At 50.8% G+C, this 16,526-nt stretch overlaps 1 protein-coding gene across 1 annotated transcript in view; it reads left to right on the top strand.

Moving 5' to 3' along the window:
* Positions 1-16,526, top strand: part of scat (VPS54 subunit of GARP complex scat) — a 154,096-nt gene that overhangs the window by 44,369 nt on the left and 93,201 nt on the right. The window contains exon 10 of the mRNA XM_069318994.1: positions 11,588-11,714. Coding sequence (XP_069175095.1) covers positions 11,588-11,714 — 127 coding nt within the window. The remainder of the gene's footprint in view (positions 1-11,587; positions 11,715-16,526) is intronic.

Raw genomic sequence — 16,526 nt, forward strand, 5'->3', positions numbered from 1 at the left:
GCATTGAGTGCCCGGCCTTCATCTGGTGCACTGGCTGTGCTCGCTCTTTCTTTAGAATCTGCTTGGGCCCTGGCTCCTATGTTTTTGTCTCCGTTTTGTCAGTTGCTGTTTACGGAAACTGCAGTCACGCAGTTTCTGCAGGCGGCTTTGTCTAGTTCTCGTCCTATGTAGGACTTGTTGGTTCTCCGGGGTGGTCGTTCTCGGCCTTCTCGGAAAGGTCGTACCAGGGATCGGGGTGCCACAGATTTGGGTGGGCCATTGGGGCCAGTTTCTAAACCGAAGTTGCCTTCGAAGCCGGTGTCGTCTGGTCAGTACGGTGATCACACTGTTCGTCGGCTGGCTTCTCGTAGTATCGACCCTTTTTGCGGTTCGCCCCCATTGACGGGGCGATGGGGGAAGGCACACACTGTTTGCTCACACTTGGTCCCATAATTTGTGGGCTTTTCGGGTGGTATCCACCGGCCTGTGTTGGCATTGGGTGGTTCCTCCTCCTCCTTCGGAGAGTTCAGGGCTCATGGGGCAAGCTTCTTTCCCTGTGCTTCGTTAGGTCATCTTGGAGTGGGGTCATCATCTCCACGCTTGGGCGTGGTTGAAATGACCCCGTTCCTCAGGCTGGAAAATGTTTCCAGTGCCAAAACGGGACTGTGCGGATATGTTGTTTATTCTTTACTTGTCCCATCTGAACCTATAGATTCCTTGCCCCTCCTTTCAGATGACCACTCTGTCTCGGGTTCGGATTCTCTTGAAGCCGGGTGCATGGATGGTTTCGCTGGACCTCAGGGACGCTTACTGGCACGTTCACCCAGGGTTCACCCAGGATTCAGGGAATGGTTAGATTTCATGGTGGGGCATCAGACATTCTGCTTTCGTTGCCTTCCTTTTGGCTTGAATCTAGCACTTTGCATATTCACACGTCTTACCCAGGTTGTGGTGACCCGTCTTTGTCTGCTAGGGGTTCCAGTTCTGGCCTACCTCTATGACTAGTTGGTGTGGACTCCCAGCTGGTCTGCTTGTCTACTCGCCAGGGGTGTGGTTCTTTCCCAGCTTGCTGGGTTAGGGTTCCTGGTGAACTGGAAGAAGTCCCATCTGGTTCCGTCCTAGGTTCAGACCAGGCTGGGTCTTGTTTGGGACTCTCGGACTGCTTCCACGTCTCTCCCTCCGGAGGCATTACTGTGGCTGCTGTCCTGCCTTCAGCTGTTTCTGAGGGGTCCCAGGTAACTCAGTGGTTGCTCGAGCAGTTGTGTGGGCGTCTGAACTTCGCCTTGCTGGTCTACCTGCTGGATCGGGTTTGGTGGCTGTTCTGGTTCCTTCGGAGATACCCATTCTGTTTCTCTCACGATCACTGGGTTCGTCCTCCGGGGGCCTTTCATCAGTTGCTGTGTCGCCGGCTATCTTTTTTTTGGGGGGGGGGGGGGATTCAGTGCCTAGGCGTCTACCCGAACCCTCACTCGGTGTGTTCACAGATGTGTCATCTCTCGGCTGGGGCTTTGTGACCAGTGCCCACCAGGCCGACCAGTGATGGTGGGATCCGTCCCTCTGTCAGGCTCACAGCACAGTGTGAGAGTTTGTGGTGGTGTGGCTTTCACTTCGGAGGGTTTGGGTCACTCGGGGTTCGACTATCTGGCTCCATTCAGACTGTTTTCTGATGGTTCATTGCCTGAACCAAGGGGGGTTCTCTTTGGTCCTTGCCTCTTTGGGGTTGGTCACTTCAAGCGGCTTGTCTGCTGACTTTTCAGGATTTGACTCTCCGTATGGTTCATATCCAGGGGTGTGTCCAACGTTCTGGCAGACAGCCTGCCTCGGTCCATTCCTCTGTCCAAGGAATGGACAGTCAACACCGACTCCTTCCGTTGGCTCTGCCGGATGTACGAACTCCTGGACGGCACCTCGTCATGTTGGTGTGGTCTCAGCGTCTCCCGATCTGTGTGGCGCCCTTCCCCGACTGCAAGGCTGTCACTGTGGACACCTTTTGGCGAGACTGGTCGAGGTGGGGTTACCTGTACATCTTGACCCCGGTCCAGCTATTGCTTCAGGGTCTGGCTTGGTTAGGGACTACTCTTCTCAGGGAGAGTAGTCCTCATGGCCCCTTGGTGGCCAGCCCAGCCTTGTTTTTAGGCGCTGCTTGCTTGGTGTGCGGAACCCGTGGCGTTTCCTGCAGTTCCGACCTCTTCCAGCAGGTCGGACCAGTCTGGTACACGGCTGGTTCGGTCTTCTCTGCTCTTCGCGTCTGGTCTTTTTGATGCGAGTTTATCACCATTTGTATGGTACTCGCCTAGTTGTACTCACCTGGTTGTGCTTGCGGGGGTTGAGCTCTGGCTCTTTGGACCTGCCTCTCAACTGTCAATCAACCAATGGTGATGTCAATGGCGATCAGTTGGCTTTGTTGATGGTGTCCCACCTGAGAGCATCATCTCAGCGACAGTATGAAGTTTTTTTGTGTTCTTTCTGCCATTTTCTCTCTACATAGGTTCTTTTATCTCGGATCGGGTTGTTTTGTCCTTTCTCTCTTGGCTTTATCAGGACCATCATTTGATGCCTAATATTTTTATCATGTGGTGCTGGCGGAGCCCCTCCAGCTTGCGTTTGGGGTGGATGTCTCCTCTGCCCCGTTTCATAAGTGTTCCTGCTCCTGGGTTGTCCTGTGTTGCTTTGGGTTGCTGTTGTAGCCAGTTGTCTCGACTCCGCGTTGAGGAGTTTGTGGTGGCCGCCTTCCGTGTAAGTCCCTCTTTTTCCTTATCTTTGGGCTTTGGGTATGTAGCTCCAGGGAGCCGTCGGGGCTCCCCACAGAAAACCAGCGTTGAATATAATGGAACGCTATTTTCTGAGTGAGTCCCGGAGGATCCCTGGCAACCCTCCCTTCCTCCAATAGGTGTTTTTTTGCTTTGTTTTGATACTTAGCTTCCTGGTTGATACCTGGTTGATGGGGTTCTGGGAGTTCTTCTACTCCGCAAGCCCGGCCCGAGGCCAGGCTCGACTTGTGAGAGTCTGGTCCACCAGGCTGTTGCTTGGAGCGGCCCGCAGGGCCACATACCCACCACAGCCTGGCTGTGGTGGGTATGTGGATGATTGAGCTGGATGAACTGGATGATTGAGTAGCTGGCGTGGGGAGGGGAGGGCTACGTGCATGTGCAGCATGACAGTGGAGTGTGATTTTGCTTGTTTGCTTGTTACCTTGGGATTGGAGGGCGTTCTTCCTCCCTTTTCGGGTTTTAGTTGTTAGTGTCTTACCATGTGGGATTTGTTTTGTTATGCCTACCTTTCTGGGTGCCTAACCCAAGTCGATGGCAGATACGGAAAACCCCCAACCACAGAGGGGGGGGGGGGGGGTTCAGGGCCATTGCTCCCTGAAACGTCTCTGAGGGGGGCCAGGTTCTGGCTCGTGGTCCCTAGTAGGTCGAACTCTATAGACTAACGCCCCGGTCTAAAATATCACTCATTTGCCAATAGCTCCCAGGAGCGTCCGGGGCTAACCCAGAAAATGGCATTCCATTATATTCAACACTGCTGGACTAATCTTTTCACGTACACTTACTTTATCATTTTGCTGTGATACTCCTCACTTTTCACTCTTCTTGTTTGAATTTTTGTTTCTAACTAATTTAACAACAATTTAAAAAACTTACATTTTGTTTATGGAGGATGGACAAACTTGCACCCTGCATGTATTTTACTGACATAAAAATTCTGATATACTCTCTTCTATGTGGGGAATGAGCAGATTGTTGTAATTTGTATCATTAACAGTAGATTCATGTACTGTCTCCACTCAATTATCCGGACTATATGGGAAGGATCCCCAGCTGGATAATCACGTGTTCCAGATAATGGTACTTTCTGGGGGGAGCCCCGTCGGCTCCCCGGAGCTATCCCAGGCTGATATGCTAATGTCAGACTTTGGCATCAGTCATGTGTATGGAGTTCTTAGGTCTACCGGGGACCACGGCCAGAACCGGGCCCCCTCAGAGAGGTAAGGGGAGCAATGGCCTATAGAAGCCCCCGTGTAGTTGGAAGCATTCTATGTCTGCCATCGACCGGAACAGGCACCCAGAAAGGTAAGCTCCCCAAAACAAACCCCTATTCTGGTTAAAATTGCTACCTAAAACCGAACTAGTGGATAGAACTCCCCAACCGAAAACAAGCAAACTAGTGTGACGTCACACACTGCCGCGCCGCTGTCTGCACAGTTCCCCCCTCCCCGGGAGGGGGAAGGGGGAGCCCCAGACCCCCCGCGCCGGCTACCCACACCTCAGTTCTTGAGGCTGATGCTATAGGCGATGGTCGTGTGCTCTGGCTCCGGTGTCGCTACTGCACTGTGCTTTGCGTGTGGTGTTAGTTTTGTGGGTGCGAGAGCCAGGAGTTATCTTCAGTACTCGGGCTGCATGCGCCTAGGGCTGCCTTCCCTAGGTGCCCTGTAAGTACTGCCCTTGGGGCTTGGGGCCACCTTCCACAGGCTCCTCGGGGTCTGCCTCTGCTGGTCCGTTTTACCTTTCGGTTTTTCGGCCGCCTGTTGGGCTCTTGGGTGTTCTGTTCTCCCTTGTTACCGGCAGGTAAGAGGCAGTTTGCACTGGTAGGGGCGCAGGGTGCTGCTCAGCTTGTATTTCCCGACATCGCGGCCGGCTCTGTTCCTTGGGGTTCGCTGTCCTCTTGCGGGGTTTTGTTTTTCTTTTTGTTTTTGTCTGGTGGGGGGTTCTGTCATTTTATTCAGTTTGTTTTTGCCCTTCCACTGTTCTCCTCGGTGGCGCCCCCTGCTAGGTCCCCGTGAGTGTACACGTCCCTGGGGTTCAGCTTTAGAAGTTTGCTTGGTAGTTTTGGGCGCCGGTTTGCAGCACCCTGCCTGGGACTACCTGAGCGCGAGTCTTCTTAAAGTAAACGCTCAGGACCCTGGGAATCCCCTAGGGGGCGCGTGGGTCCGATGTATGTGACCCCGGAGTCCCCACTCGCTGTGTGCGAGTTTGAGGGTTGCTCGGTCCCCTTGTCTCAGGGTGACCCTCATTGTTTTTGCCTCTGCCACGCTGCCTGTTGGGTCGGTGATACTTTCGACCCTGAGTCCTGTGAGTGTTGCTGCTTGCTTGTGACTCAATTTACCCAATCCTCTGATGATTCTATTCGGGTACAGGCGGCACGTGCGTTGCAGTCTAGGTTTCGTCTGTTGCAACGCGCTCGGTTGGTTGCTTCCCCGGATGCCCCGGGGCTGCCCCGCTTTGCTTTTCGAGACCCGGACTTGGGGGTGAGGGTCGCTTCGATCCTGGTTCAGTCCGCACCTCCTCGTCCTTCCCCTTCTGTTCGTTCTGGTCCCCCGCCCCTGCTTCCGGCCCCGAAGCGTCTGAGGGTTTCGGGGTCGGAGCAGGGGTTACTTGATCTCGAGACTCGGGCAGTTTCGGGGGTTGCCCCTTCCGGGGGGGCGGCAGAGGCATTCGAGTCTTGTCTCCCGGCCGAAGCTTCAGGGTCTGACCAGTGGGCCCCCCTTCCTCCAGCTTTTCCGGCTGCTCCGTCCTTGTCTTGTGGGGTCGGGGCTTGGGGAGAGGACTCGGCCTCGGGTCCTGTGGTGACGGACCTCGAGGCTGGGGAGGGGCTGACTTGGGGGCCTTGGGCCCCGCTGGACCCCGCCTGGGTTTTTTCTTCCCACTGAGCGGGGCTTATTGTTACAAGGAGTGGGGTTTTCTTTCCCCCCCTCTGCGTACGAGTTGGATTTGGTGTCGGCCCCTCCCCGGGTACGGTTCCGTGTTCCCCCGGGTACGTCGGTTCCGTCCTTCCGGAGGTTTTCGGCTTATCGCATCCAACCTGGTGTGGTGCGAGCGGCCTTTACAGCTTACCTCCTGCGTGACCCGGATTATGCCTCGGAAATGGATCCGTCCACGTTCAGGTTTGGGACTTCGTTCCCTTTCTGGCTCCGTTACGAGGTTCCGGAGTCGTCCTGGCTAGCAGACTGCCCCTTGTTTGGTCTGGATTCCTGGCATTCCTTCTGTCGTTCCCGCACGCTGGAGTGGCGGGAAGCTTCCACGGTGCTTCAGGTTTTCCTGGGGGGTGAACTTGAGTACCTGAATGAGTGCTTGTTTGTCCCTGCCCTTCCCCGCGATGTGGCGTTATTCAGCTCCATGTGCAGGTTCCCTCCCTTTCGGCGGCGCTCGTGGCGGAGGACTTGCGCGCTCGGGGCCTTTTGTGTTCGGCCTTGCAGTTCTTTTCCCTCCTGGAGCTGTCTTCGGATTGGCTCGTGGAGGATGTGGGGACGCTTGGGTCCGTCCCGGGGTCCGGCACCTTGTCCTCGGCTGCGCGTTCGTCGGCTGCCTTGTTGAAGCTGTTCACGCCGATTTTGCGGGATGCGGTTTCCCTGTTCTATGCTTCCCGTCTCGCGTGTCGGCAGGCGGTGCTGGGTTCCTCCGTGGAATCTGCTTGGGCTCTGGCTCTTAGGCGTTCTTCACCTTTTTGTCCTCTCCTGTTTGGGGAGTCGGCCGTGGCGCAGTTTATTCAGGCTGCGTCGGCGGCTTGTCGTCCGATGTCGGACTTGTTGGTTTTCCGGGGGTCCCGGGGGTCCCGGGGTGGGTCTTCCCGGAAAGGTCGTGCCAGGGCTCGGGGTTCCTCTCGTCGTGGTAGGCCTCTGGTGTCAGGTTTGGGGTTGGCTCCTCCTGCGGACCCTCCCTCGTCTGGTCGGCGCGGTGTTCGCGCTGTGCGGGGTTCTGGGTCTCGTAAGGGTCGCCGGCCCTTTCGCGGTTTGCCCCCTTGACGGGGCGATGGGGGGGCGGCTTGCGCTGTTCGCCCGCGCCTGGTCCCACGATTCGTGGGCCTTTCGGGTCGTGTCTCGCGGCCTGCGGTGGCGTTGGGTGGCCCCTCCCCCCTTTGGGGGGTCGGGGCTGGCAGGGCAGGCTTCTTCCCCTGCGCTCTGTCGAGTCGTCTTGGAGTGGGTACGCTTGGGCATCGTCGAAACGACGTCGTCCCTCAGATGGGTTTCCCGTCTGTTTCCGGTTCCGAAACGAGACTGCGCGGACCTGCGGTTCATTCTGGACTTGTCCCGTCTGAACCCCTGGGTTCATTGCCCCTCCTTTCGGATGACTACGCTGTCTCAGGTTCGGCTCCTCTTGGAGCCGGGAGCTTGGATGGTGTCCCTGGACCTACGGGACGCTTATTGGCATGTCCCGATTCATCCGCGGTTCAGGGACTGGCTCGGTTTTGTAGTGGGGCGTCTGAGTTACCGCTTTCGTTGTCTCCCGTTCGGGTTGAACCTGGCACCTCGCGTGTTCACACGCCTTACACGGGTTGTGGTGGCTCGTTTGCGTCTCCTAGGTGTTCGGGTGTTGGCCTACCTCGACGACTGGCTGGTTTGGGCTCCCAGCCAGTCAGCTTGCTTGCTAGCCAGGGATTTGGTTCTTTCCCAGCTCGCCAGGTTCGGGTTCTTGGTGAACTGGAGAAAGTCCCATCTGGTTCTCTCTCAGGTTCGGACTTGGCTGGGTCTCGTGTGGGACTCTCGAACCGCCTCCTTGTCTCTCCCTCCGGAGTCTCTCCTGCGGCTGCGGTCCCGCCTTCGTCTGTTTCTGGAGGGCCCTCGGGTCACCCGGCGGTTGCTCGAGGGGCTGTGCGGGAGCCTGAACTTCGCGATGGTGGTCTACCCGCCGGGTCGGGTTTGGCTTTGACGGCTGTTCTGGTTCCTTCGGGGTTCCCCCTTCCGCCTCTCTCGCGATCGCAGAGTTCGACCCCCGGGGGACTTGCGTCGGTTGCTGCGTCACCGGCTTCCTCTTCGGGTTTTTCGGGGTTCAGTGTCTTGGCGCCTACCCGAGCCCTCGCTCGATGTGTACACGGATGCGTCGTCTCTCGGCTGGGGTTTTGTGACCAGTGCTCACCAGGCCGGCCAGGGGCGTTGGGATCCGTCCTTCCGTCGAGCTCACAGTACGGTGCGGGAGTTCGCGGCAGTGTGGTTTGCTCTGGGGAGGATTCGGGTGGCCCGCGGATCGACGATTCGGCTCCATTCGGACTGCTCTCCGGTGGTTCATTGCCTGAACCGCGGGGGTTCGATGCGGTCCTTGTCTCTTTGGGGTTGGTTGCTTCGGGTGACTCGTCTGCTGAGTTCTCGGGGTTTGGCTCTCCTGGTGGTTCACGTACGGGGCGTGTCCAACGTCTTGGCCGACGCCCTGTCTCGCTTCGTTCCCCTCTCCACGGAGTGGACGGTCGACGACGAGTCCTTCCGTTGGCTTTGCCAGACGTTCGGGCGCCCCGAAGTGGACCTCTTCGCGTCGGCGTGGTCGCGGCGTCTTCCCGTTTATGCGGCGCCCTTCCCCGATTGCGAGGCCGTCGGGGTCGATGCCTTTCGGCTCGACTGGTCGAGGTGGGGGTTCCTGTACCTCTTTCCCCCGGTTCGGCTGTTGCTCCAGGTCCTGACTCGCTTAGAGACTTACCGGGGGAGAGTTGTCCTTCTGGCCCCTTGGTGGCCGGCCCAGCCTTGGTTTCAGGCGCTGGTTGCTCGGTGTCCGAACCCGAGGGTTTTCCCGCGGCTTCGCCTCTTTCAGCAGATCGGGCCGGTACGTCACGTAGCTGGTTCGATCTTCTCCTCGAGTCTTCGCGTATGGTTTTTTTGACTCGAGTCTATCATCATCTCTATGGTGATCAGGTGGCCTCCTTGTTGGTGTCCCACCTGAGGGCTTCTTCTCGGCGGCAGTATGAAGTTTCCTGGCGGTCCTTCCGTTTCTTTTTGCGTCTTCGTCGTGTTAGCTCCTTGTCTGTTCGGGTGGTCTTGTCCTTCCTCTCGTGGTTGTTTCAGGACCGTCATCTTATGCCTAACACTGTCGCTTCGTATCGTGCGGCGCTGGCGGAGCCGCTTCAGCTTGCTTTCGGTATCGATGTTACGTCTGCGCAGTTTCGCAAGCTGTGTCGTGCATTGTTTCACCTGCGGCCTGCTCATGCGTCGCCTGAGCCGTCCTGGTCTTTGGACAGAGTGCTCGCTTTCCTTTCATCTCCTCGTTTCGTTGTGGCCCCTTCGGTCCGGGATTGTTTTTCCAAGGCACTTTTCTTGTTGGCTTTGGCCTCTGGAGGTCGGGTAGGGGAGCTTCATGCTCTCCTCCGGCGCAGGGGTTTCTGCTCTTTTGGTCGTGGTGATAGTTTTGTTCGTTTGCAGCCGTCTCCTTCTTTTCTGGCGAAGAATGAGACTGCTGCGTTCCGGAGGGGTCCATGGGTGGTTGATGCTTGGTTGGTCAGGCCGGGGGTGCATCATGTTTTGTGTCCGGTTGCGGCGCTTCGCCGTTATTTGCGCGCCACAGCTTCTGTGTCCGGGGACGCGCTGTGGGTTGATCCGGTTTCCCTTCTTCCCTGTTCGCGGGTTTGGGTCTCTCAGGTCGTCCGCAGGGTTATTAGGTCCAGCCAGCCTGCGGTCTATCCCCGTGCCCATGACGTTCGTAAGTTCGCGGCACTTGCTGCCGTCTTTGGGAATATGTCTTGATCTGATATTCGGGCGCGGGGATTTTGGCGGTCGAACAGGGTCCTGGCTGCTCGTTACCTTGTGAATGTCCCTGGGCCTCGTCGGGCCTGTGTTGCTTTGGGTCGGCGGTTGCAGCCAGTTGTCTCGGCTTCGAGTTGAGGGGTGAGCGACGACCGCCTCCCGGGTAAGTCCCTCTTTTTCTGTCTGTGGGTAGTTAGCTCCGGGGAGCCGACGGGGCTCCCCCCAGAAAACCAGCGTTGAATGTAATGAAACGCCATTTTCTGGGTGAGTCCCGGAGGCTCCCCGGCATCCCTCCCTCCCTCCGGTCGGCGGTTTTTCGCGTTTTTGACATCCAGCCTCAAGAACTGAGGTGTGGGTAGCCGGCGCGGGGGGTCTGGGGCTCCCCCTTCCCCCTCCCGGGGAGGGGGGAGCTGCGCAGACAGCGGCGCGGCAGTGTGTGACGTCACACTAGTTTGCTTGTTTTCGGTTGGGGAGTTCTATCCACTAGTTCGGTTTTAGGTAGCAATTTTAACCAGAATAGGGGTTTGTTTTGGGGCGCTTACCTTTCTGGGTGCCTGTTCCGGTCGATGGCAGACATAGAATGCTTCCAACTACACGGGGGCTTCTATAGGCCATTGCTCCCCTTGCCTCTCTGAGGGGGCCCGGTTCTGGCCGTGGTCCCCGGTAGGCCTAAGAACTCCATACACATGACTGATGCCAAAGTCTGACATTAGCATATCAGCCTGGGATAGCTCCGGGGAACCTCCGGGACTCACCCAGAAAATGGCGTTTCATTACATTCAACGCTGGTTTTTTCACCTCTTGAGTCCAAAAGTGACCATTTTCAACTATTTTTATACTACAAACAACATAATTTGAATTGTTTTGCCACATATAATTATTAAATATTCAACTAGAAACCTTAATTTACCTTGTTGGTGTTCGTCTTCTTGATTGATGCCACACATCTTGAAATTAAGAATTCTTAACAATTTATGTAACCTATACTAACACAACACTAAAATTAACACTTAAAATTACTGTACAGTTCATTAAGCAAAGTTAGTTTTGACTGCCAGCTGCTGAAGCCTCACTGGTTGAAGGCACTTGGCTTGCCTGTGACGCCTCACTGGTTGAAGGCGCTTGGCTTGATTTTCTTAGCATATAAGAATCAAGTTGAGCTTGCCTTCTGTGTTCATTGGCCTGTTGTATGATCAGCTCTTTAGTTCACCTCAGGCTTCACTTCACTTGAAGTCGACCGGCCATTTTCACAAAGATGTATAACACGTAACTTGTCTTTAATTGTTAGGACAACCTTCTTCCTCTTAACACCTCCAGAATGATTGATACTGCTACCTGACATAGTCTTGGCCAAAAAGTTCAAAGTTACTATGAAAATATAAAAGTTATTTAAAAAAAATATTTCACTAATGGCACAGCACTGTAGTATAACACGAGGGACGGGAGCACATGGCTTGACCAGTGTTGGACGGGTCCACTTGGGGCAGCTATAGCACATTACGTAGGCCGCCAGGAGGAAAAAACTCACAAATATTTTTGAAGGAAACTTCAGCCTGTGCAAATAGTTTTTAGGACACTTATATATTTGTTATTACATAATTACTAGTATTTCATTTGTTTTTGACTATGATAAATTGGTCTAAAATTAATAGTAATTCCTGTACTGTAGTGTATATCCCCTCCACATCCCCCTTATCCTCCCAGGTGGTCACACTCAATGCTCCCCTCTCTCCCACCATGCTCCTTGAGCCACAGCCGTACGGGATTAATATGGTACGGACCGTGGCCTGGCTTTCATATCTGGACAATTCACAGCTTATCTGGCTGACTGTCCGGATACTGCAACATTGGCAGCAAGTTAACCGGCCCAGATTTTTTATCCAGTCCAACACCCGATTGTCCGGCTCCTATGGACATTTTGGCTGGATATTGAGATAACTTTATCCGGTCACGATTTTGGCAGTATAAGGCCGTTTTCTGGATATTCAAATCCTGGGTAATCGAGTGGTTACAGTACATTTAAATAGTTGAAGAACATAAGGCAAAATCATAGCACATGTTAGAAGCTCCTCATTATAAGTTATATATTAGTAATTAATGTACATATCTTGAAATCGTAAGTTATGTATGTTATTCAAATTTATTCATAATAGTATTCATTTGCAGACACTTGAGTTCAGAACTTTCAGAGCATGAAAAGCTAATTGACAAGATGGTATCTGCCGATTTTGTAAAATATATCACCGAAGATCTCAATCGCCCTCTTGAAGACTCTCAGCCATTACTTGAAGAGGTGAGTGTATATCAAAGCAAACTTAAATATTTAACTCTGGGTGAATATGATAAGATCTTGCTGAAGAGTGTAACTTGAAGGCTGTCTATGGCAAGATCACTTAAGGTTCCATTGGACAGGATCTTCACAGAGCTGGTTTCCAAATTGTAAGGCAGGGGATCAAAAGATCCCCTGCCATGAACTGGCAGGGCAGGGATTTTTTCAGACATCTCTGTTGCTCTTACTGATGCTTAGGGGGCACTGGAGAAAACCTTATTACAGCACAGAGTAACTATATAATATTTACTCATAAGCCCAACTTGGCATCCCAAAAATACTAAAACAGTTCCTTCAAAACCCAGCAGTTCAGACTTTTAGATGCTACCAGAAGTCCGAACTGCTGCCAAATGGCAGTATCTGTGCTAACACGAATACTTAAGCTTCCAAAGCTTAAGCCCATCACACTGATGTAAAGGAAATAATATGTTGTCAGGGAAATCAAAGACTAGGGGAGGAGGTGGGGGGGGGGGGGGGGAGGCCAAGGGGTGTAATTGGTGCATCAGTCTTGCTCAAACACGAGCTTTTTATATTCACTCAAATCCTGATTACTGTGACAAGGTATTCCACTCAGATATTCCCAAGGCTAAGGCAAGCATAGGACTACTGTGAAAAACTACAGCAAAGAACAAAAATATTGTGATGTCCAAATCAAGCCATAATGACCAAGCATCAGAAAGTAAAGTAACTACAAAATTGACCTGAGCTGAAGTGGGGAAGGCTCCCCATAGCCACAAAGCAGGAATAGATAGACTTTTTCCCAAGGTGCAACTGCGCAGCCCATCCTCCAAAAATGGGGAGGTAAATGTAACAGCCCCATAAGTGCAATTATGTACTATGTATGGTAGTCAGGAATTGTACTTATTTTCACTTAGTATTAAACCATACTGTCAAATATATTGTGAATATTTGAGTTTACCTGAAAAGTTGAATAGAAAACCACAAGCTAACCTGACCATCTTAGTTTTTGAAGATAAGCATTTTATTGCTTCTTAACCCTTTAACTGCGCTGCCTCCAAATATGACACCCCCAGTGTGCAGGAATTAAATTCTCTGGAAAAAATTATTTTATTTTTTTAAAGTGTCAAAAACCCTTCCCTCAGTATGGGTATGTCAAAAAAAATTCGAAATTGTACTTACTTTGGCTGCTATGGGGTCCGCAAGTTGGCGTGTGACGTCATCATTCCCCATTAGCCCGTGACATACGCTCCCGGGCCCAGTAGGGCGCGCGAGATGCCAAGAATATATTTTTGTTCATTTTTTGCGCACAGTTCCAAATACATTTTATTTGTTTTTACGTGCTAATCCTATGTATAATGAACAGTATCCACTCAATTTAACGACCTCTTTTATACCGATCTGCCGGTAATAACGACTTGTTTGGGAGATCGGTATCTGGAGCCTCGTATACCGGTCTGGTGGTCGATATTACTGACAGTCGGGTCGGTATTGGGTTTGTTTTGGCATCGGCAGCCCCTCACATGGCGACCAGGACACCGACCTCGATCATCCAGAGTAGTATATTAAATCTTAACTTTCTTTTAAAATGATTCAGTTTTATGAAGAAAATTCAAAATTATTATTAATAAAATATTTTAAAACATTTGTTATTAAGCAAAATTCTTTGTTTTCTTATTAAATACCTTTTATAGTATAGGCAATAGGTATTTTTTTCCCACGGACCTAGAATGTACTGCGCCTGGCCATGTAACCGCATTGTTTACTGTGAACTCGCACGGCTAAGAGCAATGTCTCAGAATATTAGCCAGAGAAAATCAGATTCAGACAAAAATAGATAAATTCATGATTTCAACGGTTCCTGAAAGCACCCACTGGGAATTCAACAAGTCATGCAGCATCTGCCAGCAACGAGTGCCCTACAAGCCATGCTGCACCCGCCGATGCTGAATTCCCATCAACAAGTCGTGCAGCCTCCGCCGGCAACGAATGCTCTGCAAGCTATGCTGCACCCACTGATGCTGAATTCCCATCGACAAGTTGTGCAGCTTCCGCCGGCAACGAATGCTCTGCAAGCTATGCTGCACCCGCCGATGCTGAATTCCCATCAACAAGTCGTGCAGCCTCCGCCGGCAACGAATGCTCTGCAAGCTATGCTGCACCCGCCGATGCTGAATTCCCATCAACAAGTCTTGCAGCCTCCGCCGGCAACGAATGCTCTGCAAGCTATGCTGCACCCGCCGATGCTGAATTCCCATCGATAAGTTGTGCAGCCTCCACCAGTAACGAATTCTCTGCTAGATATGCTGCACCCGCTGATGCTGAATTCCCAGCAACAAGTCATGTAGCATCCGCCAGCAACGAATGCTCTGCAAGCCATGTTGCACCCGCCAATGCTGAATTCCCATGAAAAGTCGTCTAGCCTCCACTAACGATATAAAATATGATTGAAAGGCATATAAATTAGTGTAAAAAGTGTTGATAGAGTACAGTACAAAAAGATACTGTACAGTGTAAATATACAGCAGAAATAATTTTCAATTGTGAATTAGAATTAGAACTCATGTGAATTAGTAGTAAGGCTAGCTGTTGTGTGAAGTGAATGGCTGAAAATAAGTGTACATACTGTATGTACCCTGTATATAGTACTGAACAATATAAAACAAGCGCTGCAGAGGATGACGTAATCTTCACAGCTTCGTAATCTTCAGCTTCATTAAATGTAAGTCAATTTACCAATTTTATTATAGTATTTCAACATATTAATTGTTTTTTTCAACAAAAGCTACATATTAATCTCTGCAAATGTATATTCTATCATTAGCAGAGAAAAGGTGAGCTCAAAATATTTCGTCTTGGCTAGCTCTCAGTGACAAGGCTCGATTGCCATTGTTATGGCATGGCCGCCACAGCCTGTGTCATAACATTAAAAATACATTACCTGCACTGTTCAGGGTAAAACAAAACCACATCTCTAAAATTTTATTGAGAAAATATTAACAATCACTGATTGATACATGAAATATTTTGCAATACAAAGGAATGAACCAATTTTTTCCTTCCCATCTGGACTTGATCAGACCGTGTTCACACATCATCCATGCAGCCTCCACCAGCTGGCTTAATCGTCGGCGTGGCACTAATTTGGAACGCAATTACACAATGAACTTTATTTAATTTTAGTTATACAGTATAAAATATATCCTACGTGAATGTTACTTGAAAAATTACCCAACCCGACTTAACTTCGGAAATAACGGAGCTTCGGAAATAATGAACAGCCCCATATAGGCCGTTAATACAGTATAGTACAGCCCCATATAGGCCGTTAAATTGAGTGGATACTGTACACTATATTATGGCAGAGAAACATCCGTACTGTCTGAGGACACTGTGTTACGTGCATGACAATTGTGAACACATATGTTGCACATATTTACCATGTATCATGCTAATTTATGTATACTGTATATACAATCTATATACGCACTATACACTGTCACACACTATATACATTCACCATCAACACATTCAGAACACCGCGAGTATGAGCAGCCACACCCAGCCAGCCCTCTCTCACTCCTCCAACATTGTATTTGTCAACATTGCTCCTCCCATCATACAGTTATTCACACCAATGTTTCATGTTCATTTATGTACATTTACATCATATGTACACACTCTACACTGTCACACACTATATACATTTACCATCAACACATTCAGAACATCGCGAGTGTGAGCTGTCACACCCAGACAGGCCTTCCCCTCACTCCAACATCTTACTTGCCAACATTGCTCCTCCTACCATACTGTTATTGTTTTTATTACACTATTTACACATGTTATATATACCTATCTACATGTTTTATTTACCAGAACTATGCAAGTAAGCGGTATTGTGTCCAAACAGTACAGTGGCCACCATACACTGCATGAGAAATCACACAACAGACAGCAGACGACGTTACAATTACGACGTCACCTCCCTCACCAAAATAGCTCCACTCAACATACTTCTGTTGCTATTATTACACTATATACACACACACACATTGTATATACCCATGTACATATGTGTTCCCCATACCGAACCACGAAGCTAGTATGGTGAGCAAAACAAGAGTGGCTGCCACACAGTGAGGCTACCTCAATTCTCTCCCTTCCTCCCTCCCTCACCAAAATTCCTCCTTCCACAATACTACACACAACGCTAATTATAACCACAATCCTGGTCACTAATTCCTATAAATGAATAATTGAGCACAAGTTTATTTTGAAAAGGAACCTAAGAAGTCGTTTGAAGATTCCTAGATGGACGAAATAATGCTGTGGTGCTGTGGCTAGTGCTGTGAACATCGTGAACAGCATTGAATCACTGATATTTGAACATTGTACCCAGTCATTATCACACTCAGGCTCTTCTATAATACTATCATGGTTAAATAATACAGGTTATATATATATTTTGACATTATTAGGCGATGCTGTGGTCACACGCTGAACAGCAGTGCTGTGCACTCATGCTGCGAGCGCCAGCCTTGGTTGCTCAGTCACTACTGAAGGTCTCAAACCCGGGAATGTGGACCATGATTTTTTTTAAAGATGGCGTCTGTTTACAAGAGCCCTGAGGAAGCTGATGTGAACCCCATGTAGCCGTGGGAGTTTTAAATGGAACGTGAAAAATACAAATACCTGGAGGCTCTGTACTGTACTCCCTTGAGCGCAGGCGGGAGAGATACATAATAATTTACACGTGGAAAATAATTGAGGGGCTAGTCCCAAACCTGCACACAGAAATAACACCACATGAGACCA

Source organism: Procambarus clarkii, chromosome 92 (assembly GCF_040958095.1).
Source record: "Procambarus clarkii isolate CNS0578487 chromosome 92, FALCON_Pclarkii_2.0, whole genome shotgun sequence".
Classification (NCBI taxonomy): domain Eukaryota; kingdom Metazoa; phylum Arthropoda; class Malacostraca; order Decapoda; family Cambaridae; genus Procambarus; species Procambarus clarkii.